Source organism: Desmodus rotundus, chromosome 9 (assembly GCF_022682495.2).
Source record: "Desmodus rotundus isolate HL8 chromosome 9, HLdesRot8A.1, whole genome shotgun sequence".
NCBI lineage: Eukaryota > Metazoa > Chordata > Mammalia > Chiroptera > Phyllostomidae > Desmodus > Desmodus rotundus.
The window spans coordinates 39,625,528-39,644,566 of record NC_071395.1 but is presented as its reverse complement, the minus strand read 5'-3'; the positions used below and the strand labels follow the sequence as shown (position 1 = coordinate 39,644,566).

Sequence of the window (19,039 nt, the reverse complement as noted above, 5' to 3'; positions counted from 1 at the left end):
ATTTTACTCACTCACTGTCCGTCTCTCACTGCGTGGTGAGCGCCACAAGGCCAGGATCTGTTTTACTCACAGCTGTGTCCCCAGCACTCGGCACAGCAGCTCAAGAAAAATTGTTGAGTGAATGAACGGGTAGGCAAAAATGGCCTGCAAGCAAATGTGAAGTTTGTATCTGTTATAGTTTACTGCTGAAATCATTTTTGGGTCCCAGACTTGCAAAACTGACTAGCTGCACTCGGTTACTTAAATATGAATCTTCAGTGTCTTGGTGTGCAACAGCCATATAGCACTAGTGGCCACCATATTGAATGGGACAGAATTCGAGAACATTCCTAACACCTCAGAAAGCTCTAGTGCACAGTGTGAGTGCAGAACCTCTCAATAAAATGCACTTAGTCACAAACACCCAATTCTTTCTATGTTCTTTCTGGGGGTTCCAGAAGTCTCACCTCAACCCATACACAAGTAATTTAGCAGAGGTGGCAAACTGGTGGCCCCTGAGTTTTATTTGGTCCAGTAGTTTTCTAAAAGGCAGGACAGCAAATTCCGGTGCATCTATGAACCCCTGGGGTGGGACTCCACAGGACAATGCCCTGCGCTAAGCAGGGCACGCTGCCACCCCATTTACCTCCTGCTGACCGCTGGGGACATCTGAGTTTGAGACTCTGGTTAATAGGCCAAGAGGATAGACGTTAGTTGTGTGTGGGGTTTTTTTGGGGGGGGGGATTCAAATGGGCGAGGCTTCAGGAAGTGGTTCCTACAGGAGTCAGAGATCCAGGAGTTGGTCCCTGAATTGCCCTAGATGGGCGGCTTCTGATCCTGTGTTCTCATCTGTAATATGAGGATAAAGAAACACACAGTGTTGGAGAGTTAAATGGCATTAGTGTACAGGTCGGGGAGGGCAGAAGGCATTGGATGTATCTGTTCACCGCCGTGATTAAAGCTGTTCATAATGCACGGACGGGTTTGACTTCTTCACTCCTGTGCCCGCCACGCATACATGGTCCCAGACACACCCAGTTTTACAGCCTCGGTTTGGCTACTGAAGAAAGGGGGGCCCGGGGGACCCCAGACTCGCGCTTACCTCCCAAAGCCAAGTTCATAGGGTCTGTAGGTGGGGCTGAGGTGCCCTTGGGTGAATCCGGCGTCCTGTAGCAGTCTCCCCCACCCCAGGGAAACCCTCGCAGGGCGCGTGCCTGACTCCCAAACCCGGCCCTTCCCGGACTTCACTATTGACTCCAACGTCCCGGGCCGGGGAGGGGCGTGGTCTGGCGACCCCCGACCGGATTGGTCGTTCGGACCGTCACTCGCGGGCGCCCGTCCCAGTATAAAGGCCCGCCCTAGACCTGCCCTGGACGGTTTTGAAGATATAACCTCAAAGTCGTGGTGGCCGCGCCCCGGACGTCCCGCTGACTGCGGTGAGAGGCGGGGTACCCGATTGAGGTGGGGGACGGGACCCACTGAGTGCTGGGACGCTCCAGGGGTGGAAACGGCGGGGAGGGCCTTCCCGGGCGCTCTGCTGGTCTCTGCGGCCTGGGGGAGGGTCTCCAGCCCGGGCAGATCACCCCTCCCCTACCCCCATTCCAACTTCAGGAACAGGCTCAGACTTTCAAACGCTCTCCTCTTAACTCCTGGGACTTTGGCGGGGGAGTTGCGAAAGAGTCCCCTAGAAATGGCAGTATCGAGCGGTGGGGAGAAATCCCCCGTACCAAACAACATCCTCGCCAAATTTAAAGTGTGTTTGCTTTGCTTGCAATGCCCTTTGGAGGCAAGCCGCAGCCCGTCCTGCACCGGAATTCCGCCCTCCCTGGAACTTCAGAGCCTTCCCCCACACTCACCATGGAGCGTCCTTCTGTCTAGCAGAGCCCCCTTCCCTACAAATGGTTTTGCTGGCTGTGGCCCTCCCTTGCCCCAACTCCTGACCCCCAAAGGACGGAGGCGAATCGAACCCCGCCCCCTTCCCTGGGTGGGTGTGGCCAGAGGATTGCACAAGGCCGCCGGACGAGGCTAGGGTTGGGGAGCGAAGGCCACCCCTTATCTGAGTCCTTGGGACCTATGTCAGCACTGAGATGAGGGGCCGGGCTCTGGAGACTTCGGAAATTGGATCTTAGTGTATCCTGGCAGCCACAGGGCGGGCTGCGCGATTCCACCCAGTTCCAGCCAGCTCTTGCTCTGGCAGCTGCAGGCGGGTTGTGGACCCCAAGGACTTTAATGAGGTGCGGACATCTGCATGGTCACTCTTGGTTAAAGTGGTTCAAAGGAGGACCTCTAAGCTGCCCAGGTGAGCTCAGGCTCAGAAGAAGGTGAGGGGGACACAGGTGATGACCATCAGGGACAGGTATGTCTCTTCACTCAGTTGGCTGAGGAGCTTGGGTAGCAAGTTGGTACCTCAGTAAGGAGCAAGAATCTCATTTCTGGCTGGCTTCACCCTATGTACATGGCAGCCACATGTACGTGGTGTCACATGGATCTGTTTATTGAGCAACTACTATGTGTCAGGCTAAGCATCACATGTGCAGCATGTCCTCCAATCTGCAGGGACTCTGAGCTAGGAATGGTTATCTAGGCTAATAGGTATACATGTAGCAAGCGAGGCTCCAAGGAGGGGTGATGCCTTTTCAAGCTCTCACTGCTAGTGAGATGCAAAGTGGGGTTAGAACCTGGCTGAGACTTCAGAACTGGTGCTCTGAAGAAGAAGCTCCTTGCCCAACATAGGGCACAGCGTGGACGGAACTGAGACTCCTGGAATCTGATGTGAGCATCTTCCACCCATCTCTCCTCACCTGGCCAGGAAAATGAAGCATACCTGTGGCTCCCATCTCACCTACAAATGTGTGCAGTAGACTCACCGGGGGAGCCTTCCTCGCCCCTCTCTCCCCTGAGTCTGACTTCATTGGTTTGCAGTGGGGCCAGGCATGGTATCTCTAACACTTTCTTTTCTTTTATTTTAAGCTTAATTTTTTTTTTGAACAGGTAATATTATCCACCTGGCTCAGAAGCTTGCCCCAGTTACCTGATCTTCCTCCTTGGAAGGTGGCCACTTTTAACAGTTTCCTGTGTCTCTTTAAAGATTCTGTACACCCTGGCAGGGTAGCTCAGTTGGTTAGTGTCATCCTGATGTGCCAAAGTTGTAGGTTCAGTCCACGGTCAGGGCACACGTAAGAATCAACCAGTGAATGCATGAACGAGTGGGACAGCAAATTCCACGTTTCTCTCTCAAAATCAATTTTAAGAAACATTTAAAGATTCACACCTTTGTCTCTGTACAGTATCTTGGTCCATGTCAATTACATGTAAATGCTCATTCTTTTGCCAGGCACTGGGCTAACCTGGTATTTTCTTTAGTCCCCTTCTGCTGGGCAGACAGGTTGTTAACCAGTGTCTTCTTGTGGCCCACACAGGTACACCCCCTTTGCCCACTTGGCAGTACAAGTGTGGGAGTGTCCCCACAGTGAGGTTTCTGGGTCAAAGGGAAGGTGCATCTTGAAACTTGATAGCTATTGGCAAGTTGCCATCCACAGAGGTTTTGCTCCATGGGTGTCTCTGGAGTTATTGTACAGGTGAGCCCTCCTGAGGCTGTAACCTGACCTTGCCCTTCAAGGTATAGCCCTGGATCAGCTGGATCAGCAGTAACGGGGAGCTTGTCAGAAATGCAGACTCTCAGCCCTGCTGAATAAACACCTGCGCTTGAACAGGCCCACAGGTGCATGTTAATGATTGAGAAGCAGGGCTCTTAGAATTGGGGGAAGGGTTGTCGGAGGGAGGGGAAGGTCAGGCTGTACCTGACTAGTCCATTTGTCCACAGCACGTGCTTCTGAGAAATGTCTACCAACGAGACAGAAGCCCCTGCCAACACCCAGGTGGCAGCTGAAGAACCGGCACAGCAGGTGAGGAAGGTCTGGAATCTATGGGGTGAGGCTTCCCACATCATGGTACCGTGGAACGGAGCCGGGGAGCTGCTGGCAGCACATGGGGGTTAAGAAACGTCTTTCTGACTGGGCTGGGGAGAGCCAGCCAACACACCCCTAACAGGTGTCGCACTAACACGTGGAGGCAGGAAAACTGGGGATCTCAGAGGCTCTCGGGAGAACAGGAGTGCGGTCTGAAACTGCCCGACACTTCACCCAGACACCCGTGCTGTGCCTCTGGAGGTTCTCTTAGGGTCCTCCTTCCAAGAAGTCAGTCCCTACTCCCCCCTCCACAGTTTAAATAAATTCCCTTTTTAATAGACTATTACGGTATCGTCTACATATAATAACACTCACCCTTACGAAGAGTGCGATTCGGTCATCTTTTTTAGTGAACTATCAAGTTGTGCAGTTATCACCACCGTAATGTTAGAACCTTTCTCGTCTCACCCAAAGGAAACCCCATGCCCAGTAGCAGTCACCACCCCTTCCCGTCTCCTCCTTGGCAGCCACTCACCTAGCTTCTGTCTCTGTGAGATTCTTCTTTCACTGAGTGTGATGTTCTAGAGGTTCATCCATGTAGTGTGTCCCATTTGCTTCATTCCTTTTTTAAAATTGTGGTAAAATAGCCCTGGCTGGTGTGGCTCAGTGGATTGAGTGCCGGCCTGCAAATCAAAGGGTCGCAGGTTCCCATTCCCAGTCTAGGGCACATGCCTGGGTTGCTAGTCAGATTCCCCAGTAGGGGGCGTGCGAGAGGCAACCACACATTGGTGTTTCCCTCTCCCTCCCTTCCCCTTTCTAAAAATAAATAAATAAAATCTTTTTTAAAATTGTGGTACAATACACATAACATAAAAATAACTGTTTAAACCATTTTAAAGAGTCCACAGCGCAGTGGCAGTAAGTACAGTGACAATGTGCAACCGCCCCCACCCCGTAATTCCAGAACTGCGTCACCGGCCCAGTCGGGAATCCCAGCCCCATTAGTAGCCACTCCCATTTCCTTCTCCCCCTCCCCGAAAACACTACTCTGCTTTCCGTCTATGGGTTTACCTATTCTGGTGTGGCTGTTTACCAAGAAACCTTTATTTACAAAACCAGGCAGCAATGGAATATTGTTTAGCCATAAAAGGAATAACATAGGGACACACACTGCCACGTGGATGCACTTTGAAGATACGCTCGGTGAAATAAGCCAGGCACAGGAAGACAGTACTGTGGGGTCCCACTCATGTCAGGTTCCCAGAGGAGGCAGATCCACAGAGACAGGAAGTGGATGGTGGGGCCAGGGGCTGGGGGAGAGGGAGTGAGCGTTTCATGGGGACAGAGCGTCAGTTTGGGAAGGTGGGAAAGTTCTGGAGACGGACGGAGGTGGTGGCTGCACAACAGCGTGAATGTGCTTGCGGCCACTGAGCTGTGCACTTACAAATGGCCCAAATGGTAAATTTTATGTTATCTCTACTTTACTATAATTATTTAATTATGTAGGTATGTATGTATTTTAATCCTCACCCAAGGATATGTTTTGTTGATTTTAGAAAGAGAGAAATATTGATGTGAGAGAGAAACATCTATTGGTTGCCTCCATTATGTGCCCTGACTGGGGATCAAACCTGCAATCTCTTGGGGTGTGGGTTGATGCTCCAACCAACTGAGCCACCTGGCCAGGGCTTTATTTTGCTACAATTTAAAAAAAATATGCATTCGAATACACTACTACATGAATGAACACTGAAAACATTACTCAGTGAAAAAGTCAGACACAAAAGGCCACAGAATACATGATTTCATTGATATAAAATGTCCAGACTGGGCAAACTCAGAGACAGAAAGCAGAGTAGTAGTTGCTGGGGCTGGTGGGAGGGGAGAACGAGTGACTGTTAATGGGTACGGGTTCCTCTCTGGGGTGATGGAAAAGGACTACAGTTAATGGTGATGGTTGCAGAACCTTGTGAATGGACTAAAAACATTGAATTGTACGCTTTAAAAATGGTGGAATTTATGATGTGTGAACTTGATCTCAATAAAGCTATTAGGAAAAAAACACAAGAATAAAAACATCGGGTGGTGGGCCATGGTCAGCAGACCCCAACTTTAGACTGTAAACCGTGTGAGAGTAGAGTTCTCATCTCTTACCAATCCCTGGCATGTAGTGGGTGTCAAAGTCACGTCCAAACAAATGAGCTGCAGAGCTAAGACAAAGGAAGCACATGGCGGAACCCTGAAGTTCCTGGGTTGCACAATCCTGTGGACCCAAAGCAAGGGCGAGCTGAGCCATTTCCCTGGCCACAAGCGAGAGCAAAAGCACAGGCAACGGAGTTTCGGGCCCTGCCCTCCGGCCTCCCCACCCCCGGCCCAGCCTGCCTCAGCTGCTTCTCCCTGCAGCCCAGCGTGGTGGACCGAGTGGCCAACATGCCCCTCATCAGCTCCACCTGCGGCATGGTATCGGCAGCCTACACCTCCACCAAGGAGAGCTACCCCCATATCAAGACTGTCTGTGATGCGGCAGAGAAAGGCGTGAAGACCCTCACAGCAGCAGCCATCAGTGGGGCCCAGCCCATCCTGTCCAAGCTGGAGCCCCAGAGTGAGTGAAGTCCCAAAGAACATGGACATCCCTGGCTGTTTGGGGGCGGGGGTCTGCCCCACCCTTGGCCCTGTTACCCCCAAACCAGTGGCTGACCTTCCTGGGACCCCGAGGGATGCTCATGTGAGGTAACCAACATATTTCTGTCTTCTTTCATGCCTGTAGTCACATCAGCCAGTGGCTACGCTCACAGGGGGCTCGATAAGCTGGAAGAGAACCTGCCCATCCTACAGCAGCCGCCAGAGAAGGTAATGGACTTCCGCCAAGGGAGCCTGAAGGAACAGGGACCTACCTGGGTGTTGGGTCTGTGGTCCACCTCAACTAGAAGAGACAAATGTGACAGCTTATTCCCTGACCTCCCTAAACATGCCCCTGCACCCCAACTCTACTCCCCTCTGGGCAGCTGGACAAATATTCTCAAAGCCAGCCAGATCTGCTCAAAACCCCCTCCTGTCTCCCACCTTGCCCAGAGAAAAGCCAAGGCCCTCCCCACGCTCACATGACCCTACCCGATCTGGCCCCACTGCCTCCCTGCCCTCACCACCCGCCTCTCTTGCTCCACTCCAATCACATTGGCCTTCTTATTCCCAGTCAGTGACATCGTGCTTGCACATACAGGCACAGCGGTGGAAACGGTTCCTGCCCGCATGGCACTCGTTCTGGGGCACTGGGAGAAGCGAGGGCAATGAGCACACCGGGCTCAGTCCTACCCCAGGGCCTTTGCACACGCAGTTCCTTCTTCGTGGACCAGGTTTTCAGGTCTCTGTTCTAATCACACCTCTTCAGAGGCCTTCCCTTCCCTGTTAAAGACTCTAGCGTAGCACGGCCCAGTAGAACTTTCTCTGAGGTCCGAGTTCTTTGTCTTCACTGTCCAGTAGGGGAACCATCAGACACGTGAGGCTGCTGAGTCTTTCCAATGTTGTCTAGTGTGACTGAGGAACTCAACTACTAATTTTAATTATTGTAAATTTAAATAGCTACTTTGTAATCTTCTCCATCCATTTTAGAACATTTCATCACCTCCTCCCCGCCCAAAGAAACTTCACACACCTTGGCTGTTATTTTCCTTCCCATCAAACATCCCAACCCCTGGCAACCACTAATTTACTTCTTGTCCCTTTGGATTTGCCTGTTTAGGACAGTTCATGTAAATGTGGCCTTTTGGGGCTGGCTGCTCTCACGGAGCACCATATTTTCAAGGTCCATCCCCCCTGCAGTGAGCATCAGTGCCTCACTCCTGTTCACGGATGGACCACGTTTTGTCTGTTCGTTCATCTGTTGACGGACGTTTTAGGTTGCTTCCGCTTCTTGGCTATTATGAATAATACTGCCGTGAACATTTGCGCACAAGTTACATTCGGTTTTTTATAACATCAAATGCACCATCTTAACTACGTCCGAGGGCACAGCTCAGTGGCGTTAAGCACACTCACACTGTTGTGCAGCCATCCCCGCCGTCCGTCTCCAGAACTTTCCCAAACTGTCACTCTGTCCCCATTGAACACTGACTCCCCTTCCCCCTCCCCCAGCCCCCAGCCCCCACCACCTACTTCCTGTCTCTGTGAATCTGTTTCACTGAGTGTAATGTTTCAAGCTTCTCCATGCGGTAGCATGTCAGAATGTTCTTCCTTTGTAAGGCGGAAAAACATCCCATTGTCTGGATGGGCCACGTTGTGTTTGTCCATTTGTCTGTGGACGGATTGCTTTAGGTTGCTTTTGCTTTCTGATTGTTGTGAGTAATGCTGCTATGAACGTGGATGTACCTATATCTCTTTGAGACCCTGCTTCCAATCACATTTTATTTAGTTTTAATTATTTTAAATTTAAATAGCCACATATAACTAGTGGCTACTGTATTAGACAGTGTGGCTCTGGGAAGATTAAGGCACAGAGAGGGGGAGTGACTGGCCTGAGGCCACACAGCTAAGAAGTATCAAGCCAGGGATTCTGACCAGACTGGCTGACTCCTGAGTAGTGGTCTTACCTGCGATACTGGAGCCACTGTTGACCCTTGGGCCTCCCTGGAGGTTGGGGTGCAGGGGTGGGGCTACCCAGGTGTGGAGGGCATGCAGAGATGCTGATGCTGGCCTGACTCGTAGGTCCTGGCGGATACCAAGGAACTTGTGTCGTCCAGGGTGTCTGGGGCCCGAGAAGCTGTGTCCAACACGGTGTCCAGTGCCAAGGACACAGTGGCCACCCGAATGACAGAGGCAGTAGATGTGACCCGGGGAGCTGTGCAGAGTGGAGTGGACATGACCAAGTCCGTGGTGACCAGCAGCGTCCACACAGTCATGGGGTCCCGCGTGGGCCAGATGGTACTGAGCGGAGTGGACACCGTGTTGGGCAAGTCAGAGGAGTGGGTGGACAACCACCTGCCTATGACAGACTCCGAGCTGGGTAAGTGTGGCCCATGGGCCTGGGGCCCTCTCACCCTCTCAGCCGCCCAGAGTCTGTCCATCTGAGTGGACATTTAAATGAACAGACAGGCCGGGAGTGGTGGTGAGGGAACAGCAGGGGAGAGTCTGGGTGATTTGCAGGGATTGAAGCAGCCTCTGAGCACCAGGCCCTGCCCCAGACACAGGGGCACAGTCAGTGACCTTTGTAGAATTGATGACAGAAGCGATGACCAGTGTTCGAGAGAAGAGAACAGCGTGTCAGGAGGGGGTGTGGGAGGGTTTCAGGACACAGCGCGGAGGAGGAAGTTTACATTCTTAGAGGCCCCACGGGAAGGAGGCGTCTGAGCGCAGAGCTGGAGGAGGAAGGGGGGTATCCCTTTGGATGTCTAGGGGAAGAGTGGTCCTGGGAGAGAGAACAGCACATGCGAAGGCCCAGAAGCAGGACCTTGCCAGTGTGTTGGAGGAACAGCCAGGAAGCCCCTGTGGCTGGAACAGAATGAGCAAGGAGGAGAGAGAGAGAAAGTGAGGGCCGGGGGAGAGGACAGGGGCAGGTGATGCAGGGCAGTGTGGGCCAAGGGGAGGACTAAGGGTCCTACCCCCAGGAAGGTGGGAGGGGAGGTGGGGGCCTGAGGGCAGAGGAGGGTCTGGATCTGATTCATATGCTTACAGGCGCCCTCTGGTGGCTGCTTCAGGGAGGACAGACTGGAAAGCAAGGGTGAGAGCTGAGGGACCAGGGCAGAGGAAGTTGCCCCTGTCCAGGCCAGTGAAAATGGAGTCAGAACCAGATTGGGGCAGAAATGAAGACAAATAGACAAACTGGGGGTGAAGCCATTGGAGACCAAGCAGCTGGTCCTACTCATGGTCTGTACTTGTCTTCGGACACCCATGGCCCTGGTGGTGGCTCTTGACACCATGTTTGAAAGGCAGCCCTCCTTTGTGCACACGCCAAAGACTGTCAGTGTGCTGGCGCATCAGCCTCCAAGGCCCATGGCCCCGAGGGCCCATGGGGGCTGCACCTGAGTAGACACCATGCTCCTTCCAGAGTGCAGCTTGGCCCTGTCCCACTGGCCAGGACTGGTGTGTTTGAATGAAGAGCCAAACATTTGGAGAACAGAAAAAAGTTGAAGACAGGCTAGATACGGTTTCCCAGCTACAGCATCACTCTTCTGTGGAGCCATCCTGGGCACAGCGAAGGCTGAGCAGCCTTTTTGGTCCCTACCTACTCGATGCCAAGAGCACCCCGAGTTGTGACAACCACAAATGTCCCCAGACATTGCCCAGTGTCCCCTGATGGGCAGAATCACCCCCGGATGAGAATCACTGCTTTGCCTGTTCTGGAACTTCATATAAATGGAATCACACGGTTCCCTGATGGGCGAACAGCTGATCTTTATCTCCATCCCTTTTTCCATCTGGGATTGCCACAGGTTGCTCTTAAAAGTATCACTTCTTTCTCTGTCGCTGGAACGCTTCTGTGGAGGAAGTTCTCTGCAACTTCGATTACCCCGAGGTACAGTTTATTGAGGAAAAGCAGGGAAAATGGCGTATTTATTTTGGCATCCTGGCTGGTTCACCAGCGCCCTCCAAGGGTCCACAGCGGTTTTTTCATTATACGCTTGAATATGTGGATTCACACAACATATTCCAACCCGAAATGTTTATTTTATTGACACTTCATTTGCCCCATTGTTTTCAGCCGCTTGGAGTCCCCCTAGAGTTGGCTGTGAGTCCCCATGACCCTCCCTAAGAACCCTCAGTGGAAGGGGGAGTCCATTGCTCTCTGGAGCAGCTCGGTGTCCCAGGCAGTCCTGCAGCGTGTGGCTTGAGTGTAATGTGTCACTTGTTCTTTGAGTTTTCAAAACCCAACTCCGAACCTCTTGGAGGATCGGACCTGGCTGATGTCTTCCCTACTGAATCCCAAGTTCAGTGCTGGCTGGCCCATAGTAGGTGCTCCTCCTCTGTAAGACTCAGCTGTGGACCTTGGCCCCTGAAGGCAGGAGGAGAAAGCAGGGTCTGTTGGAGGAAGGTCTTGAGCCAGGCCTGAAAGCCACAACAGGGAACAGATCCATCTGAGCGGCTTTGCCTTTCTGCATCTGTCCACTGAGGGTGAGAGCACTGTGCACATGGGTGCTTAGGGTACTAGGTAGTCAGTAGATGAGGGTGTGAGGAGCTGTTGCAGTGCCCTGTTAGAACCAGGCGTGTTAGTCAGGGGCTCGGGCTCCTTAGGAGGGCAGCCCTCCTCCCCCCACTTGAGGGTTCTCCTCTTTGCCAAGGGCACCTGTCCCTCCTCGGGGCCTTACCGGCTTGCTCAGACATGCCAGGACTCTGCCAAATATCCTTGGCCTAAGTTACAAAGCTGTTTTCTCTTCCAAGGGCAGAGCTCAAGGGCTCCCAGAGAGCCATGGAGAAGTTCTAGACATCAGCAGGGTGGGTTAAAAATGTTGCTAGTTCTGCTTAGTCTTTGCAAACCCATCTTTGGTGGGAGATTAGAGAGGAATCTGTTTTTCTCAAAATGCATTTATTTTTGCTTCCTCGAAGTGTCCCATGTCTTTTTGCTCAGTTTTTTAAATGTCAGCATGAAATAATTGTTCCAGGCAATCTCTTCCCTAGCCAACCGTAAAGCCCCATCAGGCCTACCACCTGCTTTTGTAAATAAAGTTTTATTGGCACACAGTCACATCCCTTTGTTTACATTTTTGTTTATGGCTGCCTCACACTGGTAATGGTAGAGCTGAGTAATGGAGGCAGAGTATAGCCTACAAAACAAAAAACACTGGCCCTGGCCAGGTAGCTCAGTTAGAGCGCTGACCTGATACACCGGGGCTGAGAGTTGGATCCCCCGACACGGCGCATTCATTCAGCCAATGAATGCATAAATAAGTGGCACAACAAATCAATGTTTCTCTCTCTGTGTGTAAGAAAAAAAATCAATTAAAACATTTAAATTTTAAAAATGTATGTTTCAGTCAGGCACTAATACAGGATCAGCTGGCTTTTTTCCGTAAAGGACCAGGTAATAAGTATTTCAGTCTCCGTTGGGCACGAGGCCGTGTACTCGCTCCGCTGTTGTAGTTGGAAAGGAGCCAAAGACAATATACAGTGAACATGCGTAGTTGTTGCATTCACCATTTGTGCAAAACTGGAGGCAATTGGGATGTGTCCTGTGGGCTGTGGTTGGCAGACCCTCATGCTAGTCTAAGACCTCTTAATCCTGGGAAGTTTGGTTCTCAACATACCCATTCTGCAGATAAGGAAAACAAAGGGAGGGAAATTCTTCACTCCAAGGCCTCAAGCTTGCATCAGACCCATGTAAACTTGAGTAGTCTGCGCGAAACCCAGGGGCCATACCCTAGTGTGCACCAGCAGAACCTGAGCTGTGTGCTCTGTCTGCATCCCAGCCTTCACGATGCTTCTCTTGCCTCCCCCTGCAGCCCACCTCGCCACATCTGTGGAGGGCTTCGACATGGCCTCAGTGCAGCAGCAGCGGCAGGAGCAGAGCTACTTCGTGCGTCTGGGCTCCCTGTCGGAGCGGCTGCGCCAGCGGGCCTATGAACACTCACTGGGAAAACTGCAGCACACCAGGCAGAGGGCCCAGGAGGCCCTGCTGCAGCTGGCGCAGGCGCTCAGCCTGGTGAGGCCCTGCCCGGGCGTGGGGGCATGGCACAGCAGCATTCACTTTCGTGAGCCCTCCCCAAGCCTAGTGGCTTACCGCTCACCATTCTGCACATCCGCCTGGGCGGCTGGTTCATGGGGCTTTGGTCCTGGGTGAGTTTGCAGGGGCCGCCACGACAAAGTCCCACAGTCTAGGTGGCTTAAACAGCAGGCATTTATTGTCTCAGTTCTGGAGGCTGGAAGGCCAAGATGAAGGCATTGGCAGGGTTGGAGTTTCCTGAGGTCTGTCTTTCTGGCTGTAGACGGCCGTCTTCTTCCTGCGTCCTCACGTGGTTGTCCCCCTGCGAGCTTCTGTGTCCTGATCTCCTCTTCCTATAGGGACACCGGTCACACTGGATTGAGTGTGACCTCATTTTATCTCGATCACCTCTTTAACTCCATCTACAAGTATAGTCGCATTCTGAGGTCCTGGGGGTGAGGGCTTCAACATGCACATTTGGAGGGGACACAGTTCAGCCCCATGGGTGGACTGGAGGCCGGGCCGCTGACCAGGGGCTCCTCCTTCAGCAAGCCAGCCCTTCCCCTGCAAGCAGCCTGAGGGATCCAGGTGCAGTGAGAACACATGAAGCACATTTTCTTTTTGTTTTGTTTTAAGTCAGTTTCATAGAGGTATAATTTATATACCATAAATATCACCCTTTTTAAAGTGTACCATTTGAGGAGTTTTATAAATGTAAGTGGATTTTCACTACCACCCCATAAAGTCCCCCTGCCTCTTCACAGTCAAATCCCCCCACCCAGCTGTTTTATTTCTCTGTTCCCTAAAGAGCTAAATTGCTGTTACTACCTCTGCTAAGTATATCTCTTCTCTTTTAAAACATTTTTAGTTGTGGTAAACCACACAAGGAAGTTTACCGTCATCACCATTTGTAAGCACAGCTCAGTGGCATTAAGGAATTTACTTTGTTGTGTGGCCATTCCCATTGTCCAGCTCCAGAACTCTCATCTTCCCAAACTGAAAGTCTGTCCCCATTAGACACGCCCCATCCCCTCCCCCGGCCCCTGACACCCACCATCTTTGTGTCTCTGTGACTCTGACTCCTCTAAGGACCTCATGTAAAGTGGAGTCGCACATATTTGTTCTGTTGTGTCTGGCTTATTTCGCCAAGTGTGATGTCCTCGAGGTTCATCCCCATTGTAGCAGATGTCAGCGCTTCCTTCCTTTTCAAGGCTGAGTGATGTTCCACCGAGAGCACTTTTTACGCTTGTGCTTCCGGTGTTCTGGTGGCCACAGCTGCTCAGGTGACCAGGTCCAGTTGCAAGGGAGGGGAGAAACAGACAAAAATGGGAGGAGCTGCAGAAAATGTATGGCCACTTTGTCGCTGTGGAAACCATGTGAAAACAGCGCCCCTCCCACCTTCCCTCCCCTGATCTCCGAGGAAAGGAGGACTCCCAGGGCTGCCTGTGTAATCTCCCCTCTCCTGGAATAACAGGGCTCTGCTGGCCTTGGTCAGGTGCTGGAGGCAGCCTCCTTCACTGCTCTCTCTCCTGCTCCAGATGGAAACTGTCAAGCAGGGAGTTGATCAGAAGCTGGTGGAGGGTCAGGAGAAACTATCCCAGATGTGGCTCACCTGGAACCAGAAGAAACAGCTCCAGGGCGTGGAGGGGGACCTGCCAAAGCAAGAGGTAACCCACTGTGGGGCGGGGCGTGTGGGGCTTGGGGCCCTGACTTCCCTTTCCACACCTCTGCTCAGAGGACCAACCTGCCTGGAGTGCTCCCCCCCTCCTCGCCTCCCTGTGCCTGCTTTCAGGACTCTCCAGCCTAGTTTTCTATTCTTGGGTATGGGGGCTGCTTCTGAACCTGGGGTACTTGATAGTGATGTGTCTGAACCTGCTAAGCCATGTCTTGAAACTCTTGTAACCTTCCCTCCCCCATCGCAGTGTCCCATCAAGTCCTTCATGTTTACCCACCTGGCTCCAAGTAACTACTAGCTTTCTCTGGTTCCTCCAGTCTGTCCCAAGCACTGGCCTCTCGTACCTGCTCTGACTTTGGCCGCCTGTACCTTCCCTCAACCCAGCTTTCATTGAACCAAAGCCTTACACAATTCTCACGCCTCATTCTGAATGGTCCCTCCTCCCCAGTCTTAGGTCTGTACTAATAATACTGGAGCTTCTCAGCTTAACCTCTCTGGGCCCTGGTATCTCCATTGGTGAACGGAGTATAGGACCTTCTGCAGGGCTGTTAAGATGAAACTAGCTAAACTTGTACTTGAATGTTCATAGCAGCCTTATTCACAATGGGCAGAGAGGGGAAAAAGCCCAGAGGGGATGGACAAAATGTGGCCCGTCCATCCGATGGAGTGTCACTCAGACGGAAACGGAATGAGGCACTGGCACTCGCTGTGACGTGAATGAACCATGAGTGTATTACACTCAGCCAAAGAAACCAGACAAAAAAGACCGCATATTGTATAATTTCATTTATGTGAAATGTCCAGAACAGGCGAGTGAATTTGTCCCTTTCTGCAGAGACAGAAAGTGAATTTGTGGTTGCCAAGGGCAAGGGGAGGGAATTCCTTTTGGAGGTGGTGGAATGTTCTAGAATTAGAGGTGGTGCACAACCTCATGAATATACTAAAATCCACTGAATCATACACTTAGAAGGGTGAATTTTCTGATATGTAAGTTATATATATATATATATATATATATATATATATATATATATATATATATATATAAGATTAAATGATGCCTTGGTTGGTGTAGCTTAGTAGATTGAGTGCTGGCCTGCAAACCGAAGGGTGGCAGGTTCGATTCCCAGTCAGGGCACATGCCTGGGTTGTGGGCCAGGTCCCCAGTAGGGGGCACATGAGAGGCAACCACACATTGACGTTTCTCTCCCTCTCTCTCACTCTCCCTTCTCCCTGTCTAAAAATAAATAAACAAAATCCTTTTAAAAAAGATTAAATGAGTTCATACGTAAAGCACATATGGCTACAAAAGTGATGTTTATAAAGATCCCACGAATATCTCTATAAACACACCACTGCTCCACATTGAGACCCGAACTGCAGAAAACCATCGCCCCTCCCCCCACTGCCGAACGCAACAGCAGCAGACACAGATTCCGGCTCTCCTCAGTGCCTCGCCTGCAGGCCCAAGTCCAGAGCCCTCCCCGGCAGCTCGGGGCAGGCCTGCGCTGACCTCCTTCCTGCCGCAGGAGTTTCCAAGGGCCCAATGTAAACTGCCTACAACTTCCGCCAGAGAGTTCTTCCAGATATTCTTTGTGACTCTGGTTTTTGGTATACAGATGCTCCTTGATTTACAACAGGTTATGTTCCAATAAACTCATCATAAGTCGAAATTCATTCACTACACGTAACCTACCGAACGTCCCAGCTTGGCCCAGCCCACTGTGGACGTGCCCTGGGGTTGGGCAAAATCCTCTAGTGCCGCGGCCAGCACCACGGGAGAGTATCAGACCGTGTATTGCTGGCCCAGCACAAGATCCAAACTCCACATTCGAAGTATGCATATCACTCTTGCACCATCATAAAGTTGCAAATTGGTAAGTTGAACCATCATAAATTGGGGACCGTCTGTATTCACAGGGTGCGGACTTTTACCACAATCCAGTTAAGACCTAATCACCCCAAAAAGAAACCCTGTGCCCATGAGCAGTCACTCCCCAGCCCTCCCCCCTAACCTCTAACAGCCACTCCCCACTTCCTGTCTCTGAAGATTCGCCTGTTCTGGACATGTCACATACACGGAACCACACACCGTGTGGCCTTCTGTGTCTGGCTTCTCTCACTGAGCACCATGGTTTCAAGTCCACCCACACCGTAGTGGGTCAGTGCTTCACCCCTTTTCATGGCTGAGTAATATTCCAGTGAGGGCCCATGTTGTGTGATCCAGTCACCAGTTGGTGGACATCGAGCTTGTTTCCACTTTGACTGATGTGAGTAGTGCCCCTAGGAATACTTGGGTACGGGTTTTTGTGGAGACGTGCTGCTAGGTTACATGGTGACCTGGTGGTTTAATATTTTGAGGTGCCACCAGTCTGTTTTCCACAGCGACTGAACCACCAGCCGGTCTAAGGGCTCCAGTCGCCCCCCACCTTGCTGACTCTTGTTGTGACCTTTGTGACTCTGTCAGCTCTCCCAGTGAGTGTGAAGTGGTGTTTCACTGTGGGCTTGAGCCGCGACTCCCGGATGGCTTGTGAAGTCGAACGCCTTTTCTCGTGCTTATTTCACATGCTTTTCCCGGCCGTCTGTGTGTCTTCTTTGGAGACCTGTCTGTGCCTCTTTTTCACTTTGACCAGTGTATATCTCACGGCTCAAAACTCTGAGAGCCGGTATTCCGGACCACAGTGCTGGGTGGCCTCTCCTATTTCCCGAAGGCCGGTGGTAGAACCGCTGTTTTCTTTTTCCCCCGTCTTTGGATCCAGTTTTCCCCAAAGCAATGGTCCTGATTGCCCCCCACCCACTCTCCCTTCTCAGCAGGTCGAGTCCCAGACGCTCACCATGTTCCGGGACATTGCCCAGCAGCTGCAGGCCACCTGCGCCTCGCTGGGGTCCAGCATCCAGGGGCTGCCCACCCATGTGAAGGACCAGGTGCAGCAGGCTCGGCGCCAGGTGGAGGACCTCCAGGCCACCTTTTCTGGCATTCATTCCTTCCAGGACCTGTCCGGCAGCGTCCTGACACAGAGCCGAGAGCGAGTTGCCAAGGCCCGGGAGGCCCTTGACCACATGGTCGAGTATGTGGCCCAGAACACACCCATCACATGGGTGGTGGGACCCTTCGCCCCCGGAGTCACTGAGAAAGCCCAAGAAGAAAAGAAGTAGGATAGACAGTAAGGGGGCTTGGTGTCTCAGTCCCTCCCGTAGCGGGCCAGCAAGGAGCCCTGGACCCCCTTCCCCCAACCCCCGGCCTATCAGCTGCTGCCCTGGGAAGCTGGGTCCTCCTCACAGACCAGTCCCACCCCCTCTCTGAGCCGGAGGAAGCATGTTCTAACCTTATCAGTCATTAATGTGAGGTATCTGGAAATGTTTATCTAGAAGGTTTTAAAACAATTGGTATAGAAGAAGGTTCCAAAATTTTTTTTTCTTTCTTAAAAACCAGGGATATAGTTCTCCCATCCCACTTCCTTTTCTACAGCCAGGGCCCCAGACATCAGTCTTTAGGGACTGGACTTGGACCTCTGGCCTGTGAAGTGGGCCTCCTGCCACAGGGTGGGGTTGGGGCTCCCTAGGTGCATTCTAGAGCAGAAGGGGGCTAAGACCTGCCCAGCAACTCATAGGTGCCTGACGCTTCAGTGTTGCCTTAATAAATTTTACCTGCCGCGAAGTATAAGCATGTGTGGGTGTGTGTTTTCCCAGCAGCTGAGCCATTCCGGGGGTCTCTGTGTGGCCACCTCGGCCCCATCTTCGCTTTGCTCGCATGGGTGGGACAGGGTTGGACCAGCTACTGCACTTGAAGTTCGGCACCCATGATGGTTGTCAGCAATGTGCTTGCCATACTTGAGTCATCGAATTTGGTCCTGACGTTGCAGAAGAGCAGGGTTCGAGGGCCTCTGCTCCCCACCCTGGCGTGCTGGAGTCTTGCCCCCTGGGCCACGTCATGTCATGTCATAGGTACGTAGCAGAGCGAGAAGCCTGCTGCGTTTTTTGTAGTGGAACTTCTTAGGTGTGGGGGGAACAGTGTGGCAGGCTGACCTCTCCGAAACACCCGCATCCTGACCCCTGGGACCTTCCTGCTTGACAGAGAGGACTTTGCAGATGGGATTCAGTTAGGAATCTGCAGATGAGAGGTGATCCTGGGCTACCCATATGTGCCCTAAATGTCATCACAGGGGTCCTTAGGGCAGAGGGAGGCCGGAGGGTCAGAGGTGGAGGAGATGGGAGGGCAGAAGTGGAGATGGGAAGATGCTCTGCTGTTTGCCTTGAAGATGGATGAGGCCACAAGCCAAGGATGCAGGCACCTTTATAAGCTGGAAAAGGCAGGAAACCAATTTTCCCCTGAAGGTTCCAGAAAGAACCAGCCCCGCCAACACCTTGAGTTTTGTCCCGTGAGACTCATTGCAGACTTCTGACCTCCAGAACTGTGAGATGATGCATTGCGTTTTCTCAGCCTCTAAGTTTGTGGTCATTGTTTGCAGCAGCAGCAGGGAGCTCACACCAGGTGCCAGGACTTCACGTTGCCACGAATAGAACTCAGCTTGTCCACTTGTGTCACTGGCTGTGTCCCCACTGCTGTGCTGCCCTTTACTTATAACACCGAAGCCAATCCTCTCCTTGCCCACTCTGGCCCAGGGCTGTCCCCCTCGCTTCTCTCACATACCCCTTTAATCTCCTCAACCTTGCAGGTTAGGTCTCCCCTCTTTAGAGGTGACAAAATGGAAGCACATGGCCAGGAATAGGGTTGCTGCCCCTCAGCTGTGTCCGCGGTGCCACTAATCTGGGCTCACTCTATTTGCTGCACATTCCTGAGGGCCAGGCGTTCTGTGCTCCTCGGTGCTGACTGGGCATCGCTGGACC

At 52.1% G+C, this 19,039-nt stretch overlaps 1 protein-coding gene across 6 annotated transcripts; it reads left to right on the top strand.

The window, feature by feature from the left end:
* Nucleotides 1–1,269: 1,269 nt before the first annotated feature.
* Nucleotides 1,270–17,855, top strand: PLIN3 (perilipin 3). Of its 6 annotated transcripts, none has more exons than XM_024568622.3 (9): nt 1,338–1,415; nt 3,599–3,700; nt 3,803–3,884; nt 6,291–6,489; nt 6,655–6,737; nt 8,589–8,886; nt 12,317–12,516; nt 14,055–14,183; nt 17,003–17,855. In XM_024568622.3, exons 3-9 carry the CDS (start codon nt 3,819–3,821, stop codon nt 17,345–17,347), a joined length of 1,320 nt encoding a protein of 439 aa, XP_024424390.2. In that variant the 5' UTR covers nt 1,338–1,415; nt 3,599–3,700; nt 3,803–3,818; the 3' UTR covers nt 17,348–17,855. The 6 variants fall into 6 exon arrangements, with proteins under 6 accessions (XP_024424394.2, XP_024424389.2, XP_024424393.2 ...); XM_024568623.4 differs by lacking the exon at nt 3,599–3,700 and adding an exon at nt 2,971–3,030 and having other exon boundaries at nt 1,344–1,415; XM_024568626.3 differs by lacking the exon at nt 3,599–3,700 and having other exon boundaries at nt 1,270–1,415; nt 17,006–17,855.
* Nucleotides 17,856–19,039: the final 1,184 nt, after the last annotated feature.

Coding starts and splice junctions, on each gene's coding strand:
- PLIN3 (XM_024568621.3), top strand. CDS start 3,819: ATGTCTACCAACGAGACAGAAGCCCCTGCCAACACCCAGGTGGCAGCT. Junction 6,738..8,588: donor TACAGCAGCCGCCAGAGAAG/GTAATGGACTTC, acceptor CCTGACTCGTAG/GTCCTGGCGGATACCAAGGA. Junction 12,517..14,054: donor TGGCGCAGGCGCTCAGCCTG/GTGAGGCCCTGC, acceptor CTCCTGCTCCAG/ATGGAAACTGTCAAGCAGGG.